Source organism: Ranitomeya imitator, chromosome 2 (assembly GCF_032444005.1).
Source record: "Ranitomeya imitator isolate aRanImi1 chromosome 2, aRanImi1.pri, whole genome shotgun sequence".
NCBI lineage: Eukaryota > Metazoa > Chordata > Amphibia > Anura > Dendrobatidae > Ranitomeya > Ranitomeya imitator.
The window spans coordinates 633,818,129-633,838,314 of record NC_091283.1 but is presented as its reverse complement, the minus strand read 5'-3'; the positions used below and the strand labels follow the sequence as shown (position 1 = coordinate 633,838,314).

General features: G+C 59.3%; 1 protein-coding gene across 1 annotated transcript in view; it reads left to right on the top strand.

The window, feature by feature from the left end:
• The first annotated feature begins 948 nt into the window (after positions 1-948).
• Positions 949-20,186, top strand: part of PRDX3 (peroxiredoxin 3) — a 54,822-nt gene continuing 35,584 nt past the window's right edge. Inside the window, exons 1-5 of the mRNA XM_069752649.1 lie at positions 949-1,055; positions 1,134-1,194; positions 10,294-10,435; positions 10,542-10,677; positions 16,323-16,426. Coding sequence (XP_069608750.1) covers positions 1,020-1,055; positions 1,134-1,194; positions 10,294-10,435; positions 10,542-10,677; positions 16,323-16,426 — 479 coding nt within the window. The 5' untranslated portion in view covers positions 949-1,019. The remainder of the gene's footprint in view (positions 1,056-1,133; positions 1,195-10,293; positions 10,436-10,541; positions 10,678-16,322; positions 16,427-20,186) is intronic.

Here is a 20,186-nt window from a genome sequence, read left to right as displayed (position 1 = left end):
GAGATAAAAATACTGTTAAATAGGGCCTGCGCTGTGCGTTACTATAGTGTATTTTGTGTACCCTGATTCCCCACCTATGCTGCCGAAATACCTTACCAAAGTCGCCGTTTTCGCCTGTCAATCAGGCTGGTCAGGTCATATGGGTGTGGCGACATCACTGTTTCTTCCCCCAGATCTTGCATATATTTCCGTTGGTGGCGTAGTGGTTTGCGCATGCCCATCTTGTGAATCCACTGGGCAGGAGAAGAAAAAACGCACGATCGGCGCTATTTCCCTGGTGATCTGTGGGGGCGGCCATCTTCCTGAGGCCGCGCGTGCGCATATGGAGTCCTCTGCTGCCCGGGGCTTCAGGAAAATGGCCGCGGGATGCCGCGCGTGCGCAGATGGAGATCGCGGCGGCCGTTTTCCTGAAGCCGAGATGCGAACTGACACTGCCTTGTGATTGTATACGGCCTTCATGATATATCTGTGTGTTCTGGGCCGTTCCACCAGCAGCAGCACCTGTCATCTGGTGATATCACCTCACATGTCCGGGGGCCTCCTCATCACGACCGCTGATGTCACAGGCTGGTTATAAATGATTCATTACTGGGCTCTGCTGACTTGGGTTTCTTTTGGCTGACAAAATAAAGAATTTAAAAGTGATTTCTATACTATTGTGTGCTGCTCCCCATTATATACTATTATATTATACACTGTGACGTCTGGTTCTTGGTGCTGTATAATACAACTGCGGACATCGCCGGTTTCCCGAGTGCTGGAGAATCACCCTGATGTGAGCGATGACATCAGATAACGGGGACGCGCTCATATGGCGGAGCCGACACCGGAGACCACCCGGAGACCACCCGCCTCCATCAGTCTGTGCCCCGCCCCCCCGCATGTAGGGGCGTGTCCCCGGCATGTAGGGGCGTGTCCCCGGCAGATAGGGGCGTGTCCCGGCAGATAGGGGCGTGTCACCGGCAGATAGGGGCGTGTCCCTCAGACTGACAGCGGACACGTGACCTGACCATTTCAAGATGGCGGCGCTGGTTAGAAGGTTGTTCAGTGCGCGGGTAACTCCATGGTGCAGCTTATTCCGCTCCCTCATTGTCCCCCGGGACTTTATGTGACCGCTGTCTCTCTCTCCTCAGCTTCTCCGCTCCTCTCTATGCGGCGCCTCCCGAGCTGCCCCGAGACGCTGCGTCAGCACCGGTGAGTACAGAATGACCTGTATACCATATACACTCCATACACCGAGCACATGACCTGCAGGGGGCGCCGCACTCCATACACCGAGCACTGATCACACGACCTGCAGGGGGCGCCGCACTCCATACACCGAGCACTGATCACACGACTGCAGGGGGCGCCGCACTCCATACACCGAGCACTGATCACACGACCTGCAGGGGGCGCCGCACTCCACATACCGAGCACTGATCACACGACCTGCAGGGGGCGCCGCACTCCATACACCGAGCACTGATCACACGACCTGCAGGGGGCGCCGCACTCCATACACCGAGCACTGATCACACGACCTGCAGGGGGCGCCGCACTCCATACACCGAGCACTGATCACACGACCTGCAGGGGGCGCCGCACTCCATACACCGAGCACTGATCACACGACCTGCAGGGGGCGCCGCACTCCATACACCGAGCACTGATCACACGACCTGCAGGGGGCGCCGCACTCCATACACCGAGCACTGATCACACGACCTGCAGGGGGCGCCGCACTCCACATACCGAGCACTGATCACACGACTGCAGGGGGCGCCGCACTCCATACACCGAGCACTGATCACACGACCTGCAGGGGGCGCCGCACTCCACATACCGAGCACTGATCACACGACCTGCAGGGGGCGCCGCACTCCATACACCGAGCACTGATCACACGACCTGCAGGGGGCGCCGCACTCCATACACCGAGCACTGATCACACGACCTGCAGGGGGCGCCGCACTCCACATACCGAGCACCGATCACACGACTGCAGGGGGCGCCGCACTCCACATACCGAGCACTGATCACACGACCTGCAGGGGGCGCCGCACTCCACATACCGAGCACTGATCACACGACCTGCAGGGGGCGCCGCACTCCATACACCGAGCACTGATCACACGACCTGCAGGAGGCGCCGCACTCCATACACCGAGCACTGATCACACGACCTGCAGGGGGCGCCGCACTCCACATACCGAGCACCGATCACACGACTGCAGGGGGCGCCGCACTCCACATACCGAGCACTGATCACACGACCTGCAGGGGGCGCCGCACTCCACATACCGAGCACTGATCACACGACCTGCAGGGGGCGCCGCACTCCATACACCGAGCACTGATCACACGACCTGCAGGGGGCGCCGCACTCCATACACCGAGCACTGATCACACGACCTGCAGGGGGCGCCGCACTCCACATACCGAGCACTGATCACACGACCTGCAGGGGGCGCCGCACTCCATACACCGAGCACTGATCACACGACCTGCAGGGGGCGCCGCACTCCATACACCGAGCACTGATCACACGACCTGCAGGGGGCGCCGCACTCCACATACCGAGCACCGATCACACGACTGCAGGGGGCGCCGCACTCCACATACCGAGCACTGATCACACGACCTGCAGGGGGCGCCGCACTCCACATACCGAGCACTGATCACACGACCTGCAGGGGGCGCCGCACTCCATACACCGAGCACTGATCACACGACCTGCAGGAGGCGCCGCACTCCATACACCGAGCACTGATCACACGACCTGCAGGGGGCGCCGCACTCCACATACCGAGCACCGATCACACGACTGCAGGGGGCGCCGCACTCCACATACCGAGCACTGATCACACGACCTGCAGGGGGCGCCGCACTCCACATACCGAGCACTGATCACACGACCTGCAGGGGGCGCCGCACTCCATACACCGAGCACTGATCACACGACCTGCAGGAGGCGCCGCACTCCATACACCGAGCACTGATCACACGACCTGCAGGGGGCGCCGCACTCCACATACCGAGCACCGATCACACGACTGCAGGGGGCGCCGCACTCCACATACCGAGCACTGATCACACGACCTGCAGGGGGCGCCGCACTCCACATACCGAGCACTGATCACACGACCTGCAGGGGGCGCCGCACTCCATACACCGAGCACTGCCCCGAGACGCTGCGTCAGCACCGGTGAGTACAGAATGACCTGTATACCATATACACTCCATACACCGAGCACAGGACCTGCAGGGGGCGCCGCACTCCATACACCGAGCACTGATCACACGACCTGCAGGGGGCGCCGCACTCCATACACCGAGCACTGATCACACGACCTGCAGGGGGCGCCGCACTCCATACACCGAGCACTGATCACACGACCTGCAGGGGGCGCCGCACTCCGTACACCGAGCACTGATCACACGACCTGCAGGGGGCGCCGCACTCCATACACCGAGCACTGATCACACGACCTGCAGGGGGCGCCGCACTCCATACACCGAGCACTGATCACACGACTGCAGGGGGCGCCGCACTCCATACACCGAGCACTGATCACACGACCTGCAGGGGGCGCCGCACTCCACATACCGAGCACTGATCACACGACCTGCAGGGGGCGCCGCACTCCATACACCGAGCACTGATCACACGACCTGCAGGGGGCGCCGCACTCCATACACCGAGCACTGATCACACGACCTGCAGGGGGCGCCGCACTCCATACACCGAGCACTGATCACACGACCTGCAGGGGGCGCCGCACTCCATACACCGAGCACTGATCACACGACCTGCAGGGGGCGCCGCACTCCATACACCGAGCACTGATCACACGACCTGCAGGGGGCGCCGCACTCCATACACCGAGCACTGATCACACGACCTGCAGGGGGCGCCGCACTCCACATACCGAGCACTGATCACACGACTGCAGGGGGCGCCGCACTCCATACACCGAGCACTGATCACACGACCTGCAGGGGGCGCCGCACTCCACATACCGAGCACTGATCACACGACCTGCAGGGGGCGCCGCACTCCATACACCGAGCACTGATCACACGACCTGCAGGGGGCGCCGCACTCCATACACCGAGCACTGATCACACGACCTGCAGGGGGCGCCGCACTCCACATACCGAGCACCGATCACACGACTGCAGGGGGCGCCGCACTCCACATACCGAGCACTGATCACACGACCTGCAGGGGGCGCCGCACTCCACATACCGAGCACTGATCACACGACCTGCAGGGGGCGCCGCACTCCATACACCGAGCACTGATCACACGACCTGCAGGAGGCGCCGCACTCCATACACCGAGCACTGATCACACGACCTGCAGGGGGCGCCGCACTCCACATACCGAGCACCGATCACACGACTGCAGGGGGCGCCGCACTCCACATACCGAGCACTGATCACACGACCTGCAGGGGGCGCCGCACTCCACATACCGAGCACTGATCACACGACCTGCAGGGGGCGCCGCACTCCATACACCGAGCACTGATCACACGACCTGCAGGGGGCGCCGCACTCCATACACCGAGCACTGATCACACGACCTGCAGGGGGCGCCGCACTCCACATACCGAGCACTGATCACACGACCTGCAGGGGGCGCCGCACTCCATACACCGAGCACTGATCACACGACCTGCAGGGGGCGCCGCACTCCATACACCGAGCACTGATCACACGACCTGCAGGGGGCGCCGCACTCCACATACCGAGCACCGATCACACGACTGCAGGGGGCGCCGCACTCCACATACCGAGCACTGATCACACGACCTGCAGGGGGCGCCGCACTCCACATACCGAGCACTGATCACACGACCTGCAGGGGGCGCCGCACTCCATACACCGAGCACTGATCACACGACCTGCAGGAGGCGCCGCACTCCATACACCGAGCACTGATCACACGACCTGCAGGGGGCGCCGCACTCCACATACCGAGCACCGATCACACGACTGCAGGGGGCGCCGCACTCCACATACCGAGCACTGATCACACGACCTGCAGGGGGCGCCGCACTCCACATACCGAGCACTGATCACACGACCTGCAGGGGGCGCCGCACTCCATACACCGAGCACTGATCACACGACCTGCAGGAGGCGCCGCACTCCATACACCGAGCACTGATCACACGACCTGCAGGGGGCGCCGCACTCCACATACCGAGCACCGATCACACGACTGCAGGGGGCGCCGCACTCCACATACCGAGCACTGATCACACGACCTGCAGGGGGCGCCGCACTCCACATACCGAGCACTGATCACACGACCTGCAGGGGGCGCCGCACTCCATACACCGAGCACTGCCCCGAGACGCTGCGTCAGCACCGGTGAGTACAGAATGACCTGTATACCATATACACTCCATACACCGAGCACAGGACCTGCAGGGGGCGCCGCACTCCATACACCGAGCACTGATCACACGACCTGCAGGGGGCGCCGCACTCCATACACCGAGCACTGATCACACGACCTGCAGGGGGCGCCGCACTCCATACACCGAGCACTGATCACACGACCTGCAGGGGGCGCCGCACTCCGTACACCGAGCACTGATCACACGACCTGCAGGGGGCGCCGCACTCCATACACCGAGCACTGATCACACGACCTGCAGGGGGCGCCGCACTCCATACACCGAGCACTGATCACACGACCTGCAGGGGGCGCCGCACTCCATACACCGAGCACTGATCACACGACTGCAGGGGGCGCCGCACTCCATACACCGAGCACTGATCACACGACCTGCAGGGGGCGCCGCACTCCATACACCGAGCACTGATCACACGACCTGCAGGGGGCGCCGCACTCCATACACCGAGCACTGATCACACGACTGCAGGGGGCGCCGCACTCCATACACCGAGCACTGATCACACGACCTGCAGGGGGCGCCGCACTCCATACACCGAGCACTGATCACACGACCTGCAGGGGGCGCCGCACTCCATACACCGAGCACTGATCACACGACTGCAGGGGGCGCCGCACTCCATACACCGAGCACTGATCACATGACCTGCAGGGGGCGCCGCACTCCACATACCGAGCACCGATCACACGACCTGCAGGGGGCGCCGCACTCCATATACCGAGCACTGATCACACGACCTGCAGGGGGCGCCGCACTCCATACACCGAGCACTGATCACACGACTGCAGGGGGCGCCGCACTCCACATACCGAGCACTGATCACACGACCTGCAGGGGGCGCCGCACTCCATACACCGAGCACTGATCACACGACTGCAGGGGGCGCCGCACTCCATACACCGAGCACTGATCACACGACTGCAGGGGGCGCCGCACTCCACATACCGAGCACTGATCACATGACCTGCAGGGGGCGCCGCACTCCATACACCGAGCACTGATCACACGACCTGCAGGGGGCGCCGCACTCCATACACCGAGCACTGATCACACGACTGCAGGGGGCGCCGCACTCCATACACCGAGCACTGATCACACGACCTGCAGGGGGCGCCGCACTCCACATACCGAGCACCGATCACACGACCTGCAGGGGGCGCCGCACTCCATATACCGAGCACTGATCACACGACCTGCAGGGGGCGCCGCACTCCATACACCGAGCACTGATCACACGACCTGCAGGGGGCGCCGCACTCCATACACCGAGCACTGATCACACGACCTGCAGGGGGCGCCGCACTCCACATACCGAGCACCGATCACACGACCTGCAGGGGGCGCCGCACTCCATATACCGAGCACTGATCACACGACCTGCAGGGGGCGCCGCACTCCATACACCGAGCACTGATCACACGACCTGTATACCATATACACTCCATATACCAAGCACTGATCACAGGACCTGCAGGGGGCGCCGCACTCCATATACCGAGCACTGATCACACGACCTGTATACCATATACACTCCATATACCGAGCACTGATCACACGACCTGCAGGGGGCGCCGCACTCCATACACCGAGCACTGATCACACGACTGCAGGGGGCGCCGCACTCCATATACCGAGCACTGATCACACGACTGCAGGGGGCGCCGCACTCCATATACCGAGCACTGATCACACGACTGCAGGGGGCGCCGCACTCCATATACCGAGCACTGATCACACGACCTGCAGGGGGCGCCGCACTCCATATACCGAGCACTGATCACACGACCTGCAGGGGGCGCCGCACTCCATATACCGAGCACTGATCACACGACTGCAGGGGGCGCCGCACTCCATATACCGAGCACCGATCACACGACCTGCAGGGGGCGCCGCACTCCATATACCGAGCACTGATCACACGACTGCAGGGGGCGCCGCACTCCACATACCGAGCACTGATCACACGACTGCAGGGGGCGCCGCACTCCACATACCGAGCACTGATCACACGACCTGCAGGGGGCGCCGCACTCCATACACCGAGCACTGATCACACGACCTGCAGGGGGCGCCGCACTCCACATACCGAGCACCGATCACACGACTGCAGGGGGCGCCGCACTCCATACACCGAGCACTGATCACACGACTGCAGGGGGCGCCGCACTCCACATACCGAGCACCGATCACATGACCTGCAGGGGGCGCCGCACTCCACATACCGAGCACCGATCACACGACCTGCAGGGGGCGCCGCACTCCATATACCGAGCACTGATCACACGACCTGCAGGGGGCGCCGCACTCCACATACCGAGCACTGATCACACGACCTGCAGGGGGCGCCGCACTCCATACACCGAGCACTGATCACACGACTGCAGGGGGCGCCGCACTCCACATACCGAGCACTGATCACATGACCTGCAGGGGGCGCCGCACTCCATACACCGAGCACTGATCACACGACTGCAGGGGGCGCCGCACTCCACATACCGAGCACTGATCACATGACCTGCAGGGGGCGCCGCACTCCATACACCGAGCACTGATCACACGACCTGCAGAGGGCGCCGCACTCCATACACCGAGCACTGATCACACGACTGCAGGGGGCGCCGCACTCCACATACCGAGCACCGATCACACGACCTGCAGGGGGCGCCGCACTCCATATACCGAGCACTGATCACACGACCTGCAGGGGGCGCCGCACTCCATACACCGAGCACTGATCACACGACCTGCAGGGGGCGGCGCACTCCATACACCGAGCACTGATCACACGACTGCAGGGGGCGCCGCACTCCACATACCGAGCACTGATCACACGACCTGCAGGGGGCGCCGCACTCCATACACCGAGCACTGATCACACGACTGCAGGGGGCGCCGCACTCCACATACCGAGCACTGATCACATGACCTGCAGGGGGCGCCGCACTCCATACACCGAGCACTGATCACACGACTGCAGGGGGCGCCGCACTCCACATACCGAGCACTGATCACATGACCTGCAGGGGGCGCCGCACTCCATACACCGAGCACTGATCACACGACCTGCAGGGGGCGCCGCACTCCATACACCGAGCACTGATCACACGACTGCAGGGGGCGCCGCACTCCATACACCGAGCACTGATCACACGACCTGCAGGGGGCGCCGCACTCCACATACCGAGCACCGATCACACGACCTGCAGGGGGCGCCGCACTCCATATACCGAGCACTGATCACACGACCTGCAGGGGGCGCCGCACTCCATACACCGAGCACTGATCACACGACCTGCAGGGGGCGCCGCACTCCATACACCGAGCACTGATCACACGACCTGCAGGGGGCGCCGCACTCCACATACCGAGCACCGATCACACGACCTGCAGGGGGCGCCGCACTCCATATACCGAGCACTGATCACACGACCTGCAGGGGGCGCCGCACTCCATACACCGAGCACTGATCACACGACCTGTATACCATATACACTCCATATACCAAGCACTGATCACAGGACCTGCAGGGGGCGCCGCACTCCATATACCGAGCACTGATCACACGACCTGTATACCATATACACTCCATATACCGAGCACTGATCACACGACCTGCAGGGGGCGCCGCACTCCATACACCGAGCACTGATCACACGACTGCAGGGGGCGCCGCACTCCATATACCGAGCACTGATCACACGACTGCAGGGGGCGCCGCACTCCATATACCGAGCACTGATCACACGACTGCAGGGGGCGCCGCACTCCATATACCGAGCACTGATCACACGACCTGCAGGGGGCGCCGCACTCCATATACCGAGCACTGATCACACGACCTGCAGGGGGCGCCGCACTCCATATACCGAGCACTGATCACACGACTGCAGGGGGCGCCGCACTCCATATACCGAGCACCGATCACACGACCTGCAGGGGGCGCCGCACTCCATATACCGAGCACTGATCACACGACTGCAGGGGGCGCCGCACTCCATATACCGAGCACTGATCACACGACTGCAGGGGGCGCCGCACTCCATATACCGAGCACTGATCACACGACCTGCAGGGGGCGCCGCACTCCATATACCGAGCACTGATCACACGACTGCAGGGGGCGCCGCACTCCATACACCGAGCACTGATCACACGACCTGCAGGGGGCGCCGCACTCCATACACCGAGCACTGATCACACGACCTGCAGGGGGCGCCGCACTCCACATACCGAGCACTGATCACACGACCTGCAGGGGGCGCCGCACTCCATACACCGAGCACTGATCACACGACCTGCAGGGGGCGCCGCACTCCATATACCGAGCACTGATCACACGACCTGCAGGGGGCGCCGCACTCCATACACCGAGCACTGATCACACGACCTGCAGGGGGCGCCGCACTCCATACACCGAGCACTGATCACACGACCTGCAGGGGGCGCCGCACTCCACATACCGAGCACTGATCACACGACCTGCAGGGGGCGCCGCACTCCATACACCGAGCACTGATCACACGACCTGCAGGGGGCGCCGCACTCCACATACCGAGCACTGATCACACGACCTGCAGGGGGCGCCGCACTCCATACACCGAGCACTGATCACACGACCTGCAGGGGGCGCCGCACTCCACATACCGAGCACTGATCACACGACCTGCAGGGGGCGCCGCACTCCACATACCGAGCACTGATCACACGACCTGCAGGGGGCGCCGCAATCCATACACCGAGCACCATTTGTTCTGAGTTAGTGGCCATGTGGCTGATATTTGGCTCCATCTCTCGGACCCCTGTCAGGTCATCTACAGTTAACTTTGCGCTGCTCCTCGTCCTGCATCCACTTTATAATGTGACTTTTTTTTTTTGTTAGGTTTTGTGCGTTTCTTCCCTGCTGTTACCCAGACTGCACCACCCTTTAAAGGGACGGCCGTAGTCAATGGAGAATTCAAAGAGCTGAGCCTGGAGAAATACAAGGGCAAATACCTGGTGCTGTTCTTCTACCCCTTAGACTTGTGAGTAGTCCCCCCTGCCCCCCTCCTCTTGCCCCCCTGCCCCCTCCTCTTGCCCCCCTGCCCCCTCCTCTTGCCCCTCCCCCGCTCACCCCTCTCTCGCTTTCAGCACCTTCGTCTGTCCCACGGAGATCGTGGCTTTCAGTGACAAGGCCAATGAGTTCCACGACGTGAACTGTGAGGTGGTCGCCGTCTCTGTGGACTCTCACTTCTGCCACTTGGCCTGGACCAACACCCCCCGGAAGGTGAGACCCTGCTGCTGTCGCCAGTGTCTGCAGTTTTCTATTACAGTGGCTTGCGGAAGTCTTCACCCCCTTGTCTTTATACCTTTTTTGTTACGTTACAACCTGTGTGTATCTGTAATCTAATTTGTGTGAAGCATCAGCAATAAACCGTCTGTTAGTGAAGTAGGAATAATATAGGCAGCAATTACATTTATGGGGTAAAATAATTAATCATTGGCCGGCGCATTCACGCCTTTTGCAATTAAGCTCCTTTAAAGGGAATCTGTCACCCCCAAAATGGAAGGTGAGCTGCGGCCCCCGATATCAGGGGCTTATCTCACTCTGTAATGCATTCTGTAATGCTGTAGATAAGCCCCCCCCCGATGTATCCGGAAAGATAAGATAGAAGTTAGATTATACTCACCCGGGGTGGTCCCGCTGCGGTCCGGTCCAATGGGCGCTGCGGTCTGATCCGATGGGTGTCGCGGTCCGGCGCCTCCTATCTTCTTACGATGACGTCCTCTTCTTTTCTTCCTGTCGTGGCTCCGGCGCAGGCGTACTGAGGGCAGAGCAAAGTGCCGGAGTGCGCAGGCGCTGGGCCTCTGACCTTTCCCGGTGCACTGCAGTACTTTGCCCTCAACAGGACAGATCAGTGCGCCGGAGCCGCAGTGTGAAGACCAGAAGAGGACGTCATCTGATGAAGATAGGAGGCGCCGTACCGGACCGTGACGCCCATCGGACCGGACCGCAGCAGGACCGCCCCAGGTGAGTATCCTAACCTCTATCTCATCTTTCAGGATACATCGGGGCTTATCTACAGCATTACAGAATGCATTACAGAACACTGGAGATAAGCCCCTGATGTCGACACACACACACACACACACACACACACACACACACACACACACACACACACACACACACACACACACACACACACACACACACACACACACACACACACTACAGCCATTTGGTAAGTTCAGAAAACTTCACTTTTTCTCATTAATGTTTACTCTGCCCCATCTTGACTGAAAAAAAAAAAAAAAAACAAATGCGGAAATTTTTGAAAAAAAAAAACCCTATACTGAAATATCCCATGGCCATAAGTCTTCAGACCCTTTGCTCAGTATGGAGTAGAAGCCCCTTTTGAGCTCGTACAGCCATGAGTCTTCTTGGGAATGATGCAACAAGTTTTTTCCCCTGGATTTGGGGATCCTCGGCCATTCTTCCTTCCAGATCCTCTCCAGTTCCGTCAGGTTGGATGGTGAACGTTGGTGGACGCCATTTTCAGGTCTCTCCAGAGATGCTCCATTGGGTTTAGGTCAGGGCTCTGGCTGGGCCGGTCAGGAATGGTCACAGAGTTGTTCTGAAGCCGCTCCTTTGTTATTTTAGCTGTGTGCTTAGGGTCATTGTCTTGTTGGAAGGTGAACCTTCGGCCAAGTCTGAGGTCCAGAGCAGTCTGGAAGAGGTTTTCATCCAGGATCTCTCTGTACTTAGCCGCATTCATGTTTCCTTCAATGATAACCAGTCGTCCTGTGTTTGCAGCTGAAAAACTCCCCCATAACATAATGCTGCCACCACCATGCTTCACTGTTGGGATTGTATTGGGCAGGTGATGTGCAGTGCCTGGTTTTCTCCACACATACTGCTTAGAATTATCACCATAAAGGTCTATCTTCATCTCATCCGACCATAGAATCTTATTTCTCATAGTCTGGGAGTCCTGCATGTTTTTTAGTAAACTCTATGCGGCTTTCATATGTCTTGCACTGAGGAGTGTCTTCATTGGGCCACTCTGCCATAAAGGTCTGACTGGTGGAGGCTGCAGTGATAGGTGACTTTGTGGAACTTTCTCCCATCTCCCTACTGCATCTCTGGAGCTCAGCCACAGTGATCTTGGGGTTCTTCTTTACCTCTATCACCAAGGCTCTTCTCCCACGATTGCTCAGTTTGGCTGAGCGGCCAGGTCTAGGAAGATTCTGAAGCTCCCAAACTTCTTCCATTTAAGGATTATGGAGGCCACTGTGCTCTTAAGAACCTTGAGTCCTGCAGAAATTCTGCTGTAAACTTGGCCAGATCTGAGCCTTGCCATGATTCTGTCTCTGAGCTCCTTGGCCAGTTCCTTTGTCCTCATGATTCTCATTTGGTCTGACCTGCACTGTGAGCTGTGAGTTCTTATATAGACAGGTGTGCGCCGCTCCAAATCAAGTCCTATCAGTGTAATTACACACAGCTGGACTTCAATGAAGGGGTTGTCGTAGCTGTTTGTGTTCTGACCCAATGTCGGACATGCCAGATCACCAGTGAGGCCAAATCAGGAGGTTACGCCCGTCATTTACAAGCGCTTGGAGACAAAAGGATTGCACACGTTGTTCTGTGAGCAAATTCACTTTTATATGATGTAATGCAGCAAGACTCAGTAATTCATACCATTTACAACAAATGTAACTCTCAATGTAATTCATGTAGCCCTCCCCCTTTACCCCGAGTCATACTGACCTTTATTTCTCACGTACCCAGAACATGCTGTTTGCGGACTATTGAAAACATATAAGATAAGAAGTATAAAATCCTTGAAGAGGAGACTAAGGGTATGTGCACACGATGCAGATTTGGTGCAGAATTTTCTGCATAAAATCTGCACTAAATCTGCATCTCCAGGCAGAATCCGCAGGTGCGTTTTTTTGTTTTTTTTTTTATGCGTTTTTTTTTTTTTTTTTGCAAAACATAACCCTTCTATATCAGAGTAGAACCATCTCAAGGAGGATCACAAGGAAATGGACGGCATGGGACTTAAACAAGTGTCTGAAAAAAGGGGCTGATTACTTTTGACCATGTGATTTTTGTTTTTTATTACATTTGCTAACATTCTACATTTGTTTTTGTTTTTTTTGTTAAGATGGGGTGCAGAATGTACATTAATGATAAAGAATGAACTTTTTTTAATTGACTGGCTGCAATGAAACAGAGTGAAAAATTTAAAGGGGTCTGAATACTTTCCGTACCCACTGTATGTGTATGTATATCTCTAATCTCTCCCCCGGAACATCATCACATCCATTATCAAATGGAGAGAACATGGTAGCACAACAAACCTACTTGTTTTGAGTTTGCCAAAAGACATGTATGAGACTCCCCAATTGTATTAGGAAGGTGCTGTGGTCAGATGAGACCAAAATTGAACTTTTTGGCAACCAAGGTAAACGCTATGTCAGGCATTAAACCAACCAAACCATCAAACCATTACATCTCATCACCAAGAACACCACCCCCACAGTGAAACGTGGTGGTGGCAGTATCATGCTGTGGGGATGGTTTCTGGCAGCAGGAAAAGGAAAAATGGTCCTAGTCAAGGGGAAGATGGATGGTGTGAAATACAGGGATATTCTTGAGTGAAACCTGTTTGTCTGTCAGTGATTTGAGACAAGGACAGAGGTTCACCTTCCAACAAGACAATGACCCAAAGCATATTGCTAAAGCAGCACTCGAGTGGTGTAAGGGGAAACGTGTAAATGTTCTGGAGTGGCCGAGTCACAGCCCAGACCTTAATCCAATGAAGAATCTGTGGCCAGACGTGAAGATCGCTGTTCACCAGAGGAAATCGATATTTGCAGATGATACAAAACTATGTAAAGCAGTTAATACAAGAGAAGATAGTATTCTGCTACAGATGGATCTGGATAAGTTGGAAACTTGGGCTGAAAGGTGGCAGATGAGGTTTAACAATGATAAATGTAAGGTTATACACATGGGAAGAGGGAATCAATATCACCATTACACACTGAACGGGAAACCACTGGGTAAATCTGACAGGGAGAAGGACTTGGGGATCCTAGTTAATGATAAACTTACCTGGAGCAGCCAGTGCCAGGCAGCAGCTGCCAAGGCAAACAGGATCATGGGGTGCATTAAAAGAGGTCTGGATACACATGATGAGAGCATTATACTGCCTCTGTACAAATCCCTAGTTAGACCGCACATGGAGTACTGTGTCCAGTTTTGGGCACCGGTGCTCAGGAAGGATATAATGGAACTAGAGAGAGTACAAAGGAGGGCAACAAAATTAATAAAGGGGATGGGAGAACTACAATACCCAGATAGATTAGCGAAATTAGGATTATTTAGTCTAGAAAAAAGACGACTGAGGGGCGATCTAATAACCATGTATAAGTATATAAGGGGACAATACAAATATCTTGCTGAGGATCTGTTTATAACAAGGAAGGTGACGGGCACAAGGGGGCATTCTTTGCGTCTGGAGGAGAGAAGGTTTTTCCACCAACATAGAAGAGGATTCTTTACTGTTAGGGCAGCGAGAATCTGGAATTGCTTGCCTGAGGAGGTGGTGATGGCGAACTCAGTCGAGGGGTTCAAGAGAGGCCTGGATGTCTTCCTGGAGCAGAACAATATTGTATCATACAATTAGGTTCTGTAGAAGGACGTAGATCTGGGGATTTATTATGATGGAATATAGGCTGAACTGGATGGACAAATGTCTTTTTTCGACCTTACTAACTATGTTACTAAACATCTTATGTGAAGGCGCTGGAGCAATTTTACCTTGAGGAATGGGCAAAAATCCCAGTGTTCAGATGTGGAGAGCTCACAGAGACTTCTACAAAGCAAGTTGCAGCTGTAATTGGCACAAAAGGAGGCTCTACAAAGTGCTGACTTTAGGGGGTGAAAAGTAGTGATGAGCGAGCCCCTGGATGTTTGGGTCCGGTGTGTTCACCCGAACAGTTAAAAAAAGGTTGGTTTGGGTGCCAGAACGGTAACCGAAATCGGACCCCATTCGGATGAGTTGGGGGCCCGAATATTCATTATTTGCCATTAATCCGACAGCACGGCTAACATTTCCTTTGATTGGCGGTAAGATCATTGCCGCCAGTCAGAGAATTGCGGTTCCAACGGAGTCAGATGACAGCGTGAGCATCAGCTGTGACCGGCGGTAACATCTGGTCACAGAGGTGTTGGCTAATGGGAGGATTAATCAGCCGGCCCCTGCAAAATAAATACAATGGCATCGGCTCCCCAGTATTTTTGATCAGCCAGGCAAAACTAACAGCTGTGGGATGCAACCTTCAGTTGTCAGCTTTAGCATGGCTGGTAACCAAAAATACAGAGGAACCATGTATAAAATGCCGTTTTACTTATAGCACAGGTGCTGGCTGAATACTCCCATCAGCGGCGCCTGCTATCGCTCTTATTAGCAGCAGCAAGCATAGGCTGATGGGAGTAATAGTCTCTCATCAGCCGACACCTCTGTGACTAAAGGTAATCTGACCGCCCATCAAATTTGCCGATGATTGCCGCGCTGTCACACAGGTGGCATTGTGGGAAACGCCCATTGTTTTCGTAGCTGAACCTAAACAGTAAGTGTCTTCTTGGAAAAATCTGTCTCTAGTGAATTGTATTGCACAGTGAAGTTTTCAGCTATTTTGTCTTATTTGTTATTTGCTTCACAATAAAAAGAAAACCAAATAGAGTTGTCATTCTCTACATGAGCTGATGCAAACCCTAAAAAACTGAAATTCCAGGTTGTGAGGGAGCAAAACACGAAAAATGCCAAGAGGGTGAATAATTTCGCAAGCGACTGTAGCAACTGTGTAGTCAGAGGTGCTGCCTCGTTCCGTGCCTCATGCCTGGTGTTTGTGTTGTAGAGCGGAGGTTTGGGACACATGAACATTGCGCTTCTATCAGACTTATCCAAACAGATTTCTCGGGACTATGGGGTTCTCCTGGAAACTGCGGGCATCGCTCTGAGGTAATGGTCATCTCCGTGTGGACTCCTGTGGTGCTGCCATGCACTCTCTCCTCCACCACCTGTCCTGGGTGCAACCCCAGGTGTTGTCATTCCCCTGTCTGTCTTGGGTGGGGTCCCGTTATGCTCCCCACTCCCTCGTCTGTCCTGGGCGCGGCCCTCTATGCTCCCCACGCCCTCATCTATCCTGGGCGTGCCCCCCCTCACTGTCTGTCCTGGGCGCGGCCCTCGCTATGCTCCCCACTCCCTCGTCTGTCCTGGGCGCGGCCCTCTCTATGCTCCCCACTCCGTCTGTCCTGGGCGCGGCCCTCGCTATGCTCCCCACTCCCTCGTCTGTCCTGGGCGCGGCCCTCGCTATGCTCCCCACTCCCTCGTCTGTCCTGGGCGCGGCCCTCTCTATGCTTCCCACTCCCTCGTCTGTCCTGGGCGTGCCCCCCCTCACTGTCTGTCCTGGGCGCGGCCCTCGCTATGCTCCCCACTCCCTCGTCTGTCCTGGGCGTGCCCCCCCTCACTGTCTGTCCTGGGCGCGGCCCTCGCTATGCTCCCCACTCCCTCGTCTGTCCTGGGCGCGGCCCTCGCTATGCTCCCCACTCCCTCGTCTGTCCTGGGCGCGGCCCTCGCTATTCTCCCCACTCCCTCGTCTGTCCTGGGCGCGGCCCTCGCTATGCTCCCCACTCCCTCGTCTGTCCTGGGCGTGCCCTCCCTCACTGTCTGTCCTGGGCGCGGCCCTCGCTATGCTCCCCACTCCCTCGTCCTGGGCGCGGCCCTCTCTATGCTCCCCACTCCCTCGTCTGTCCTGGGCGTGCCCCCCCTCACTGTCTGTCCTGGGCGCGGCCCTTGCTATGCTCCCCACTCCCTCGTCTGTCCTGGGCGCGGCCCTCTCTATGCTCCCCACTCCCTCGTCTGTCCTGGGCGTTCCCCCCCCTCACTGTCTGTCCTGGGCGCGGCCCTCGCTATGCTCCCCACTCCCTCGTCTGTCCTGGGCGCGGCCCTCGCTATGCTCCCCACTCCGTCTGTCCTGGGCGCGGCCCTCGCTATGCTCCCCACTCCCTCGTCTGTCCTGGGCGCGGCCCTCTCTATGCTCCCCACTCCCTCGTCTGTCCTGGGCGCAGCCCTCGCTATGCTCCCCACTCCCTCGTCTGTCCTGGGCGCGGCCCTCGCTATGCTCCCCACTCCCTCGTCTGTCCTGGGCGCGGCCCTCGCTATGCTCCCCACTCCCTCGTCTGTCCTGGGCGCGGCCCTCGCTATGCTCCCCACTCCCTCGTCTATCCTGGGCGTGCCCCCCCTCACTGTCTGTCCTGGGCGCGGCCCTCGCTATGCTCCCCACTCCCTCGTCTGTCCTGGGCGCGGCCCTCTCTATGCTCCCCACTCCCTCGTCTATCCTGGGCGTGCCCCCCCTCACTGTCCTGGGCGCGGCCCTCGCTATGCTCCCCACTCCCTCGTCTGTCCTGGGCGTGGCCCTCGCTATGCTCCCCACTCCCTCGTCTGTCCTGGGCGCGGCCCTCGCTATGCTCCCCACTCCCTCGTCTGTCCTGGGCGCGGCCCTCGCTATGCTCCCCACTCCCTCGTCTGTCCTGGGCGCGGCCCTCGCTATGCTCCCCACTCCCTCGTCTGTCCTGGGCGCGGCCCTCGCTATGCTCCCCACTCCCTCGTCTGTCCTGGGCGCGGCCCTCGCTATGCTCCCCACTCCCTCGTCTGTCCTGGGCGCGGCCCTCGCTATGCTCCCCACTCCCTCGTCTGTCCTGGGCGCGGCCCTCGCTATGCTCCCCACTCCCTCGTCTGTCCTGGGCGCGGCCCTCGCTATGCTCCCCACTCCCTCGTCTGTCCTGGGCGCGGCCCTCGCTATGCTCCCCACTCCCTCGTCTGTCCTGGGCGCGGCCCTCGCTATGCTCCCCACTCCCTCGTCTGTCCTGGGCGCGGCCCTCGCTATGCTCCCCACTCCCTCGTCTGTCCTGGGCGCGGCCCTCGCTATGCTCCCCACTCCCTCGTCTGTCCTGGGCGCGGCCCTCGCTATGCTCCCCACTCCCTCGTCTGTCCTGGGCGCGGCCCCCGCTATGCTCCCCACTCCCTCGTCTGTCCTGGGCGCGGCCCCCGCTATGCTCCCCACTCCCTTGTCTGTCCTGGGCGTGCCCCCCGCTATGCTCCCCACTCCCTCGTCTGTCCTGGGCGTGCCCCCCCTCACTGTCTGTCCTGGGCGCGGCCCTCTCTATGCTCCCCACTCCCTCGTCTGTCCTGGGCGTGCCCCCCCTCACTGTCTGTCCTGGGCGCGGCCCTCGCTATGCTCCCCACTCCCTCGTCTGTCCTGGGCGCGGCCCTCTCTATGCTCCCCACTCCCTCGTCTGTCCTGGGCGCGGCCCTCGCTATGCTCCCCACTCCCTCGTCTGTCCTGGGCGTGCCCCCCCCTCACTGTCTGTCCTGGGCGCGGCCCTCGCTATGCTCCCCACTCCCTCGTCTGTCCTGGGCGCGGCCCTCGCTATGCTCCCCACTCCCTCGTCTGTCCTGGGCGCGGCCCTCGCTATGCTCCCCACTCCCTCGTCTGTCCTGGGCGCGGCCCTCGCTATGCTCCCCACTCCCTCGTCTGTCCTGGGCGCGGCCCTCGCTATGCTCCCCACTCCCTCGTCTGTCCTGGGCGCGGCCCTCGCTATGCTCCCCACTCCCTCGTCTGTCCTGGGCGCGGCCCTCGCTATGCTCCCCACTCCCTCGTCTGTCCTGGGCGCGGCCCTCGCTATGCTCCCCACTCCCTCGTCTGTCCTGGGCGCGGCCCTCGCTATGCTCCCCACTCCCTCGTCTGTCCTGGGCGCGGCCCTCGCTATGCCCCCCACTCCCTCGTCTGTCCTGGGCGCGGCCCTCGCTATGCCCCCCACTCCCTCGTCTGTCCTGGGCGCGGCCCTCGCTATGCCCCCCACTCCCTCGTCTGTCCTGGGCGCGGCCCTCGCTATGCCCCCCACTCCCTCGTCTGTCCTGGGCGCGGCCCTCGCTATGCCCCCCACTCCCTCGTCTGTCCTGGGCGCGGCCCTCGCTATGCCCCCCACTCCCTCGTCTGTCCTGGGCGCGGCCCTCGCTATGCCCCCCACTCCCTCGTCTGTCCTGGGCGCGGCCCTCGCTATGCCCCCCACTCCCTCGTCTGTCCTGGGCGCCGCCCTCGCTATGCCCCCCACTCCCTCGTCTGTCCTGGGCGCGGCCCTCGCTATGCCCCCCACTCCCTCGTCTGTCCTGGGCGCGGCCCTCGCTATGCCCCCCACTCCCTCGTCTGTCCTGGGCGCGGCCCTCGCTATGCCCCCCACTCCCTCGTCTGTCCTGGGCGCGGCCCTCGCTATGCTCCCCACTCCCTCGTCTGTCCTGGGCGTGCCCCCCCTCACTGTCTGTCCTGGGCGCGGCCCTCGCTATGCTCCCCACTCCCTCGTCTGTCCTGGGCGCGGCCCTCTCTATGCTCCCCACTCCCTCGTCTGTCCTGGGCGCGGCCCTCGCTATGCTCCCCACTCCCTCGTCTGTCCTGGGCGCGGCCCTCGCTATGCTCCCCACTCCCTCGTCTGTCCTGGGCGTGCCCCCCCTCACTGTCTGTCCTGGGCGCGGCCCTCGCTATGCTCCCCACTCCCTCGTCTGTCCTGGGCGCGGCCCTCTCTATGCTCCCCACTCCCTCGTCTGTCCTGGGCGCGGCCCTCGCTATGCTCCCCACTCCCTCGTCTGTCCTGGGCGCGGCCCTCGCTATGCTCCCCACTCCCTCGTCTGTCCTGGGCGCGGCCCTCTCTATGCTCCCCACTCA